General features: G+C 41.4%; 1 protein-coding gene across 2 annotated transcripts in view; it reads right to left on the bottom strand.

Annotated features, from left to right (window-relative positions):
- The window catches only part of LOC136666513 (cytosolic carboxypeptidase 6-like), a 416,314-nt gene that overhangs the window by 31,322 nt on the left and 372,600 nt on the right, over positions 1-12,392 (bottom strand). For both annotated transcript variants that reach the window (XM_066644737.1, XM_066644738.1), the window contains one exon: positions 8,108-8,219. In XM_066644737.1, coding sequence (XP_066500834.1) covers positions 8,108-8,219 — 112 coding nt within the window. The remainder of the gene's footprint in view (positions 1-8,107; positions 8,220-12,392) is intronic.

Here is a 12,392-nt window from a genome sequence, read left to right as displayed (position 1 = left end):
CAAGAATGCACCTAAAACTTTGCACTTGTCTGTAGGGACAAAATATATACTGCTGTTTTCCTCATAGGTTCATTACAGTTCAAGCTGTTTGAAACTTTTTAATTACTGTGCTAATAGTGCACTGTAAATGTTCATAGCGTTCATTATTATGTTGTAAGTCAGGCTATGCACTTGAGAACAAAACCTTCATAAATATATATATATATATATATATATATAAAGCTAAAATTGTGTTTTGTTGGCTGTACAGCTGAGAAAAATTAACAGGTGTTTCCTTCCATCTTAACTTTGATTTTGAATAGCGGTTAGCAGTCAAGAAGACAAAAAAAAAAAAAAAAAAAAAAAAAGAAAAACAAGACAAATTACTATCAAACCACAAAAGCTGCTGGTGCTATCTAAACAATGGACTGTTTTCCCAGAGCCCAGACTTCATAATGCTGTGAAATCTGTATGGGAGTCATTGGATTTTGAAAAGCTAAAAATGCAACTACATTTTATGATTGAACTTTCATATCTAAAAAGACATCTGCTGCTACTTTTAAGATCAATGAAAAGTTTAGGGCTAGGGCTAGGTTTAGGCCAGTAGGGCTAATGGTTAAGGTTCGGGGTACTCTCCATGAAATGAACAGAAAACTTTGTAACATCCCCTGAAACCATGGCGATAAGACTCTCTCTCTCTCTCTCTCTCTCTCTCTGTGTGTGTGTAAAGCCTGAGCAGATGTGTGAGAATAGACCGTACACAGGTGTTGAGTGAGAGAGAAGTGGAGGAATGGCAGCATTCACTCAGGCGGGTCATCCTCCTCACTCGCTCTCCTCCACACCCTAATGGATGGAGCTTTTTAGCCCTTTTTAACACAGAGGTGACTCGTAATCAAGCTGAACGGGCACTTTGACAGCCTGAGCCACCAGCACACACGCTTTACTGCATCATAAGCAGCTGCATCTGTCGCCTGCTGCTGACTCCCTGTGTGCCTAAGGACGAGAACCAAACAAACGGGCTCCTTACATAACACAGCACTACCGCATGGGACAGCAAATACACACAAAACGCTTTTTTTTAAAACTTAACACATCATGATTATGCTATGGCTCTCCCTTGCCCTGAAAACTTCCTTAAGTTTTCTCCTACACTCTACAGCTCATTGGTCACTGGTCTTCATGTGGCATCTCCTCTTTAACTCAGCTTGACTTCAGATTCCAAATGGATGGGGACACTGCATGTAGGTGTTTACAGGATATTTGAAGAATAACGCTGCAGATTTACTTGAAAAACAGAAAGCAAATATCCCAAAAAAACAAAAAAGGAATGGAATCTTCAAAGGATAAAATGTGGCTCATTAAATATTTAAAATGTGAGGGTTATGCTTTAGTTGTTAAGGGTTTTGTATACATTTCTATTACAGACGTGTACAAATTTGTTGTTGCACTTCCATGAAAAAAGAAGAACCCATTCATTTATTAATTCAAAAAAGTCATTTTAATAATAATATATTATATTTATATGGAGCTTTTCAATAACCCAAATCACTTACAAAGGTAGTGCACAGAGTAATTAAAAAGTAATTGGCATCCGCCTTTGTTTATTACATTTCTGATTAAACATTAATTTATCTTCTGTAACTGCTTCATCCTAATCTGGATCCTGGTCAGTGTTTGTCCAGAGCCTACCTGGCATCATTGGGTGCATGGCAGTGACACAGGGCGCCTGTCCAACACAGGGCATCACAAACTCACTGATTGGGGTCATTATCCCGGTGGAGGAACCATGGCCTGTGACTGTGGCAAAGATTTCTCCCTCTGGGCAGTATGTTTCACTGCAGCATGCCTTGAGAGTCTTGAGATTTCATTGTGCCCTGCACCGATCCAAGGCACCCTGTGCCAGACAAAGCAAAGCAGCCCCAAAACAAAACCATGCCTCTTCTGTGTAGGCATGGTGTTCTTTTCTGTGAAAGCTTCTTCTTTTTTTATTTTTTATTATCTGTGAACATAGAGCTGAAGTGACTTTGGCTTTTTTTTCATCTGCACAAAGGACAGAAAGCGATGGATGGTGTGATCAGACACTGATGTACCCTGACCTTGAAGTTCAGCTTGTACCACTTTGGAAGTTTTCCTTGGCTCTTTGTCTACTTTTTCCTTCTGTTCAATCTGAGGCAGAATTTCCTCTTGTGGCTGCATTCAAGGAGGTTGGCTGCAGTCCCATGGACCTTAAACTTCTTAATAATGCTTGCAATTGTACTCACAGGAACATCTTGGGTAGCTTGGGTATAGTCTAATATCCTAAAACCTTAAACATGCTTGTCTTTAATTTTCTTTCAGATTTCCTCCGACCAGTCTCTCCTTTGCTTTCTCTGGTCCATGCTCAATATGGTACAAATGATGATAACAAACAGCAGGGTGACTACTTTTCTTAATTAGATTAGTCTGATTGACTGACAATGAGAGTGTAGACATGTGCAAAACTAACTAAAGAAAACTATAATTTGGACAAATATTATTACATCAAAGGAAATCAACACACCTCTCTAGACCATATTAGATTATTGTTGTAGAATAAACAATGATTTTTCTTGTTTCATATTTTCTTTGCGGGTGGCACAGTTGCACAGAAGGTAGTGTCGTTGCCACACAGCTCCAGGGTCCTGGGGTTGTGGGTTTGAACCCTGTTCTGAGTAACTGTCTGTGAGAAGTTTGGTGTGTTCTCCCCGTGTCGACGTTTGTTTCCTCTCCGGGGACTCAGGTTTCCTCCCACACTTCTGGTGGATTGGCGACTCAAAAGTGTTCATAGGTGTGAATGTGTGAGTGTGTGTCACCCTGTGAAGGACTGGCGCCCCCTCCAGGGTGTGTTCCCGTCTTGCGCCCAGTGATTCCAGGTAGGCTCTGGACCCACCGTGACCCTGAACTGGATAAGTGGTTACAGACATTCATTCATTCATTCATTATCTGTAAGCTCTTATCCAGTTCAGGGTCGTGATGGATCCAGAGCCTACCTGGAATCATTGGGTGCAAGGAGGGAATACACACTGGAGGGGGTGCCAGTCCTTCACAGGGCAACACACACACTCACACCTACGGACACTTTTGAGTTGCCAATCCACCTACCAACGTGTGTTTTTGGACTGTGGGAGGAAACCGACGCGGACATGGGGAGAACACACCAAACTCCTCACAGACAGTCACCCGAAGAGTGAATCAAACCCACAACCTGGGGTCCCTGGAGCCGTGTGACTGTGACACTACCTGATGCACCACCCCTGGTTACAGATGATGAATGAATATTTACTTTGCTTTACTCTTTGACATACCAAACACATGCAGGTTTACATGGAACAGTTGCTTTAAATTTCATCATATTTCAAAAGGAAAGGAGCCTAATTGCAATGCAAGGGCGTACATGAAGTGTACCAACAAATTTGTGAATCTCTGAAACTATGTTTTGAGCACTTTTTCCTTTCACTGAGACTGTATAACTTGTATTTAATGGCAGTTCTGACATTTTAAAAAAAATAAATATTAATTAAAACTAAATACCTCAGTTATTACATTTAGGTCTTTATGCCACACCTTTTGACAAGATAACATTACATTTTCTCCTGTAAATGGGAGATGACATTCTTGTGGAGATGTTATTTGGACCATACCTCTGTGTGTACGTTCAGGTGCCCCTGGTCAAAAGGCATGTTTTGAAGAAATTCTAGATGGAAAACAAACTGTAGGGTGAAATGGCTGAATATAACTTACTGGAAAAACAAACAGAGATGTGGCCTGTTCAAAAATCTCTTTTTATTTTTAGCAAGAACCCTCACTGTTCATCTGTATGTGTGTGTGTGTGTGTGTATGTGTGTGTGTGTGTGTGTTTGTGTGTGTGTGTGTGTGTGAGAGAGAGAGAGATAGAGAGAGAGAGAGACAGACATCGACTGATATATTGATAGATAGATTATTATATAATAGATTATTAACAAATATTTTTATTAATGCCATCAGCTCACATTCCACCAATTGACATGGACTCACATTAAAATACTGATAAAGTCACTCACTCAGTCCATACAATATATTTATGAGTGAGAGGAAGAGAGAGAGAGAGAGAGAGAAAGAGAGAGAGAGAGAGAGAGAAAGAGAGAGAGAGAGAGAGAGAGGGACACCTTCCTTCCTTATGGGAGCACTTTCTAGGGAAGGGGCAGATAGTGCTGACACAAACTAGAGGTGAGGAGCTCCTGAGCTGGAGGAAGAGATGCGATGATGGGCACAAATTGCTCGTAAATCTCCAAGATGGGTAAGTAATGGGTGTCTGACACCAGAGGACATCTCAACACCCCTCTCTCTCTCACACACATGGACACACACACACACACACACATACACACACACAAAACACATAGCAAATTTCCCCCTGCCACCCTAAATGCAGCACACAAAGACTACTGACAAAAAAACGGGGAGAAAGGAGGAAAAATGAAAGTCCAGAAGAAGCCAGTGGTTTGGAGGTGCAATATTCATCTGGCCATATACTGACAGGATCTAATACATTTGTCTCAGATGGAAAATTAATTTTCTAATATTAAAAAGGTCAGAAATGAACCATGGCAATGCCGTCCCTTTTGTCATCTTTAACAAATTATCCAAAATGGCGTTGTCAGATTGGTGGGGAGATGTTTGCTATGATGAATGTTCCCAGTAATCAGCCAATCAAAAAGAATCCCCTGCTCCTCTTGATAAATGGGGTGGAAAAACGGCGCTTTGCCAAGGAGATAGGCCCATTTGTTTCTTTATTCCTGCTCTTTTTTCCCAAGAAAGGGAGAAGAAAAAAAACAGAAAAGAGAAGAAAGTCCTGTGCTACCCGGGGACAGATTATATTTACTTGCATGACTGACTTTTAGCCATTTTCTCCCCTGACCAGCGCTCAAATTCGGGTGTAATATGGCGTAGTGTTTTTGTTTGAAAACCCATTCAGGTGACTTTACTTTCTGTGAGAGATTGATTGAAAGTAAAACGGTGCATGTGTCAAATGAAAGTGAAAGTGTCCAAGATTTTTTTTTCTGTTCTTTTTTTTTTCTGCAAAACAGAAAAGTTGTGATTGACTTTGCTTTTTTATTTCACTTTGCCAAAAAATGGCTATAAAACTGTATATAATTTTAATAAAATATAATGTCCATGTATTTATCCAGGTATGTGTGGTTCAATCTAAAAATATATCATTGTATTTAAATATAAATAACAATAAATCATCAAGTGGTTCAGTCTTTCATCCAATCATTTATATTCCGTAAAGGTTTAATCCTGATTAGGGCTGTGGTCTGTTCTGAAACTACCCTGAATCATTAAGCGCAATGCAGAACCACACCCTGCACACAGCTCTGGTCCAATGCAGGGCATCACACACTCATTGACATGGCTGGCAGTGAGAGTGGCAGGTTAAGCTGTAAGCTTGTCTGATGTGATTAAACACAGAGAAAGTGTTTTTGCCTGCATGTGTGTGTCTCTGGGACTCTGGTGGGACAAATCATCATGTGTGTCCTCTGTGTGTATATGTGTGTGTGTGCGTGTTAGACCTTGCCAGACAATACAAACAATACAACTAATACATTCAGCATGCGGATAGTCTGCGGAAGTTTATCAATACATTGTTGTTGGGTACACAGCATGTACTACCCAACACTGTATTGAGAAACCATCATGTCCACATGCAGAGAGTCTTAGAAAAAAAAGTAAAAAAGGAGAAGAAAGTCCTCTACTACCTGATGATACATTTTTCTTGCATTACTGAATGTCAGCCATTTTCTCCCTTGACCAGTCTTCAAATTCAGGTGCATTGTGGCATAATGTTTTTTGGGAAATCCCAATTGAGTGAAATTACGCACAGTTACTACATATATGTATTTTAAAGATATATCCATGTTTGTCTCATTCAAACACAGAACACAGCAGAAAGCTGTTTGTCCTCAGATCACTATGGCAGGGGTGATTAATTACAATTCATTAAGGTCCAGGTATAGAAAAGTTTCTCAAGTCAAGGTCCAAAGCATAATGTATAACTTCTGACATTATGACAATATAAAATTATGATCAGTACCATATCCTGTACACGTAGTTAACAACTGAATGTCAAATCAAATTAAACTTTTAATTCAACAAGATTTATACAAAAATATAAATAACAAATAATCTAAATGAAATGTCCTTTTCATTTCAAGTAAAATGTACAACTAAAACAATGATTTTGAAAAATAAACACATTTGTAAATAAAGTCCCTACTTGTCTTGTAGTTGCAGTTGAATTTACTGCTTTTCTCTAACCAGCAATCTGATTGGCTCTTATTGATGGAGGGTGGGACTTTTTCCCCATAATCCATGTTCAGCGTTATGAGAATATTTCATCCAATAATTGTTCCCTTATCATTAAAATTTCTGGTTTTAACTCACACAACATTGTCATCCTGAAAGTGTCCCAAAAAGAGCTTTTATCACATCCCTTGGACTATTTTTACTTGCCCCAGCGTTTGGGTCTAGACTCGGACCTTGGTACGTCTATTCATGACCCCTGCACTATGGTCTTGGATACAGGAATATGGTGTTGTTTGGCAAAAAAATAAATAAAAATAAAAAAAGGAGAAGCACTAAAACACAATGACACCATCTCCACAGTCAGGAATGGTGGTGGCACTGTATTTGTTCAGCCAGTGGTCTAGACAAGCTTGTCAAAATAAACAGTATTTTGAAAAGAGGAGACTACATTAACATTCTGAAGGAAAACATCAGGTAATCTGCAGAAAATAATTAGCCTTGGGCAGCATTCCCTTTTTCAGATTTGAAACACAGCCAATGTGGTCCAAGAAAAGGTGTAAAAAAAAACCCAGAAAACGCAAAATCAACATTTTTGCTATGGCCTAGTCCAAACCTGAGTCTCATTAATAATCTCTGGCGAGAACTCATTTCCAGAGAGATGAGAAGGATGATGAGAAGGAAGTCTTCAAAACTCAAGACCTGGAGATCATGGCAAAAGGGGAGTGGTTACTGTGTCCAAAATGAGATTATATTCCCTATAATTTTAGACTGTTTCAACTGGTCCATCCATCATGAAGCATCATGTAAAGGGCAGCCGCATTTTTCAAAAATAGAAAAAGTTTTCAGACAGTTACGAAAACTGGCTATAGCAGATGATAGATGTAGTATTTGAACATCCAATAATTTACTTAAGTCTACAGTGGAGGGTGAGTGAGTGAGTTAGGAATGTGTAGGTCTGTGTGTAAGTAAGTCAGAAAGTTTGTGTATGTGAGTGAGTGATAGGTTTCTGTGTATGTGTGTGTGTCTCCGAGGAGTGTGAGGGACATGGGCAGATCACTGTGCTATGAAGGCATCCATCGATCAGCGTGTCAGCTCTGGGGGAAAAGGTTAAGCCCCCCGTTCCCCTCGCCAATCCTCCTGCTCTTATCAGGGTTTTGAAAGAGCAGCAAAGGGCAGAACACTCCCAGGACAGCCCCTGACCTTCACTCATCACACACACCTCACTCGCTCACCCACCCGCCATAATTAACACCCGCCCCCAACACAAGGCCTGGGCCCAAACAAAAGAGCGTGCAAACGTGGGTGAGAGATATATATAGAGAGAGGGAGAGAGAGAGAGAGAGAGAGAGAGAGAGGCAGAGAGAGCAAAAAAAGATGCACCTGAGCGGGAGAGCTTTCGAATGGCATCAGCAAACATGCACACACACCCACACCCACACACACACACACACACACACACACACACACACACACAGAGAGAAAAAAAGCTGCTGAGTCAAAGTCCCCCAGTGTTAGTGTTATGAAAGCAGAGCATGGGGGCTTTACTGGAACACAGGCCTAACTGCTGAACTAAGCTTTTCCAATATGTATCCCAACTCTCGCCTACTGCTTCTTTTAGACGTAGCATATGTCTTAAAAAGTGCCTGCGCAATGTGATTACAGCAAAAGCATTTCTGGTACGCAGTTGTATTGTGTTGAAGAAGTGGAAATGAGAGAAACTGGTATGTGCTGCATTACATCAAAGAACTTTTAGCAGCACTTACTCTTACATGACACCTACATGTGAGTGTGGGTGTTGTATGAATGTGTGTGAACTGTCACTCACAGGGTCCTGATTCATCTGGACGATGAGTTGTTTGACAGCATGGAGAGTGGGGTGAGCCCATGGAGAAGGATCCTGCCAATGGCGGTTCAGGTCAAAACCCATCAGAGAGCACCTACAGCAAGCAAACAAGTAAACAAGAGAAGTAAACAACCAGCCAGCTCACAACCAATAACAGCAATATAGACAGAGATCACTCTATCCAAATGTGGCTTTAGGGATTATTTTAGCCGAACTTGTGTGCGTATATATATATATGATTCTCAATTTCAGAAATCTTAAATCAAATAATTTAAACCCTATATTCAATTGAATACTGCCCCAAGAGTACCTCAAACGTTGAAATTGAGAAAAAAAAACATTAATTTTGAAGTTGATGTCAGCAATGTTTCAAAAATTTGAGATGTGGCAACCAAAAATTAATTATGTTAATTTCCAATAGGGGCGGCACAGTGGCGCAGCAGGTAGTGTCGCTGTCACACAGCTCCAGGCATCTGGAGTTGGGGGTTCGAGTCTGTGAGGGGTTTGGGATGTTCTCCCCATGTCCACATGGGTTTTCTCCTACGGTCCAGAAACACATGTTGGTAGGTGGACTGGCGACTCAAAACTGTCCATAGGTGTGAGTAATTGTGTGAGTGTGTGTCGCCCTGTGAAGGACTGGCTCCCATCCAGGGTGTGTTCCTGCCTTGCACCCAGTGATTCTGGGTAGGCTCCGGGCCCACCTCAACCCTGAAATGTATAAGTGGTTACAGACAATGAATGAATGAATGCATTTCCAATAGGTCATGATTTGGTATAAAAAAAGAACAACTCAGAGAATCTTTCAGAAGACCGTCGGGAGAGGTTCACCACCAGACTGCATTGGCAAAAAGTGCAAGAGTTAAAGAATAATGTTTTTCAACTTAAAATAGTCAGAAACTTAGTGATTTCATAATCTATAATACATAATATCATTTAAAAAAATTGTGAATCCAGAGAAATCTCTATATGCAAGGAACAAGGCTCAAAATCAAGCCTGGCTGTTATCTAAGTGTCTGCAGGTACAGTGTTTAAAACAGACACAGTCCATTTCTGTAGTGTAAATCACTGCATGGGTTCAGAAATTCCTCCTACAATCACTGTCTGTAAACACAGTTTGGCAGTGTATCCACAAATGCAAGCTAACTCTTTATCATGCAAAGATTAAACATTATATGATACAACATTTTCTGAGCCTGAGCTCATTTAAAAGGCTGAGGTGATTGAATAGACTGAGGTGATATGGAAAACTGCCCTGTGGTCCCAGAAATCAAAATCAGAAAATCTTTTTGGAAATCATGGATGCTGCATGTTCCAGTCTAAAGAGGAGAGGGACCATCCGGCTCGTTATAAGCACACCGTTTAAAAGCCAGCATCAGTGTTGGTATGGTAGTGCATTAGTGGATATGGGTGACTTGCACATTTGTAAAGGCACTGTTAATGCTTAACAATATATTGGAGCCATCCAGACTCTGCTTTTTTCAGGAAAAGTCTTGCTTATTTAAGTGTTCCCATCCACATTCTGCATATATAACAGCAGCATTGCCCCACAGAAAAAGAGTGGTGCTACACTACTTCAGACGCACTAAAAACATTTGCAGCATTATGCAATGAAATATACTATAATTGGGATGGGAGCTGTCTAGCTGCTGCAAGCCTATAACAAGCAAGAATGGGAAAACATTTCACTTTCTAAACTATAGCAGCTGATATCGTAACAATAGAAGAACCATTTTTGGTGCCATATAGAAACCTTCTCTAAAAGTTATAATACAGAACCATCTAAAGCAGCTTTTCCATCAAGCTGCAGAACACTTTCACAATGCAAAGAAGTCTTTAATCATCCAAAAGTTCCTTCAAATGTTCAGAGTAACCATCATGTAGAACCTTCTTTTTTAAATGTGTTGTCGCCTTGCGCAAGGACCCTTATTGGTACAGAATAGTGTGGTTGTCTGGTTTGGAAATGCAACACTTGTCTGCAGTGTGAGAATCAGTGCTCACTACACTATAACAACCAGGACTTCGGATTGTGTTTGCTTTTGTGTTTACGTTAAACCCCATCTGGTTCGTAACATCCCATTAGTGTGATAAGTCAAGTGTAAAACTTCAGAAAAGAGAACACTCATAACATCTGGTGCATTTTTCTTTTTAACCAAACCACTGCCTTAACATTAGCAAAGCCACTGCTAAACGCAAACATCCCCTGATCTCTTTTGTTAACTGAAGCTTTAAGGTGACACCAGCCCGGCTGCTGGGCCCTGTGCTGTCCAGCAGGTCTCTGGCAGGATGCTGGGTGTTGACCCACCCCTGCAGCAGATGCAGGCAGATGGGGCAATGGATAGAAAGGTGGCGCCTGAGCACCAGTGAAGGCGTGGGTATCATTGAGCTGAGCAAAGTATCCATGACTTTGAGCACAACCTGGTGTCAATGTCCCTGTCTGTAGAACCTTACTAATCCCCTAGTCAGCAAGGATTGATCCCATGTCCTGGCCTCCTGCATCTGATCTCTCTCTCTCTCTCTCTTTCTTACTCTCTCTCTCCAGATGCAGCCAGATTGCTGAGGCAGCAAAGGTGTGATGAAGTGTGAGTGTGCATGAGAGAGAGAGAGAGAGAGAGAGAGAGAGAGAGAGAGATTCATTTGTAATTCACTTGATGCCATTACTGCACTCATCAGTTCTGACTCATTCACACCACTGAGCGTCCCTTCAGGGGTCAGCTCCCTGAGATGCGCGACTGTGGACCCCTGTCAGCCCCTCAGAAGAACCAAAACATTGCTGCCCCTCTTACTGCAGCTCTGCAGTGCTTACTGAACAACACCAGATGGCAATATATGGGAGAATAAAGCAGTCTACTGGTATTCAGGCCATTAAAGGACCAATAACTCTACTTTGCTTTTAAAACTGATGCACTATATGGCTAAGAATTTGAAGTTAAACGCTTAGCAACCATTTCTCCAGTTAAGGAACTAATCGGGTGTTTGTCTGCCTTTAAGGGAGTCTTCATACATATTGCTATGATGAGTTGATTGCATTAATACGTGCGGCCGGGTACTGATGTTGGGCGACAAGTTCTGGAGAACAAAATCTATCCCAAACATATTAGATGAGGCTCGACCACTCTATTGTAAAGAACTAAGCCTTTAGCTTTCTCCTCCTGATGTGTTAAGCCAAAGCACATTCTCAAGGAAGGAAAAAGGGCACAGACATGCCCCAACTGACCAAAGCATGCATGGCTGTGTGACTGGGGTCTACATTGTTATAAATGTCAGTGCTAACTTTTCTAACAACATGCAAATGCAGCAGCAGACCCTCCACTGGATTTCCTCTTTTGTGAAACCCTGATTATAGTCATTACACTGTTATTGTAAAAGGCAAATTGTAGAGCACACTTTGTTCCCAAACACATCAACATTAGGCACTTTCTAAAGTCTGAGACACACAGAAACCTGGCCACACAACTTTCACTAAAAGCTGGGTGTGTCTTCACATGTGTGTGTTTGTGCGCACCATTGGACTGATGATATTCCACCACGGGGTGTAAGCAGGGGCATTGATTTGAAGTATCTCTGCAGCAAGAGTCAACAGAGAGAAAAGAGGAGGAAAGAAAAGTGCTTAGGCAAAGCCACTAGATCATATTCCAGGAGCGTTCTAGCATGGATGTGGGGAGGAATGGACAATGAGGGGGGCTGACCGTTCAGACAGACCAATATGTCCCCCCTGCAGCCCCAACACACACGTCCAGCAGAATCAGGCTCTACTTCCTACCAACCCCCACGTCTCCAACCACACACACACACACCGCAACCCATTCACTCCAAAACCACTGCAGCACCATCAGTCTCCACTTCCCACAAATTCATCAGAGATGTCAGGGCCCACCAGGGAGACACCCTCTCTTCGCCACGCAATCACACCTCTCCTTCATTGCTTTAGGCTGGAAGTGCAGCCTATGCAGAAGTTATGCACAGAATTAATCTTTCCAGGGGTGTAGTTCAGGGGAAAATGACTCATATAGAAAGTATGAGGCAAAAATTATCTTTGGTAACACTGCATGATTGAATATTACCTGCATAGCCTTTACATGTGTATCAATCACACAGAAAATCACACCAAGGCTGTGTGCAAATGCCAGAGTGCATTCAGTTTGAAACACTGTTATAGCCTATGGCAAGGCACGGATTCTGCTCTCTGCTCTCTTCTCGTAGATCGAGTTTAAAAATTTTCAGCTTGAGTGGAAAAGCCCATAAACACCTCCTATAAAAATCTGCTCCG

The sequence above is a fragment of the Hoplias malabaricus genome, chromosome 14 (genome assembly GCF_029633855.1).
Source record: "Hoplias malabaricus isolate fHopMal1 chromosome 14, fHopMal1.hap1, whole genome shotgun sequence".
Taxonomy (NCBI): domain Eukaryota; kingdom Metazoa; phylum Chordata; class Actinopteri; order Characiformes; family Erythrinidae; genus Hoplias; species Hoplias malabaricus.
The sequence above is the reverse complement of the archived record's forward strand: the minus strand, read 5'-3'. Positions and strand labels throughout refer to the sequence as shown.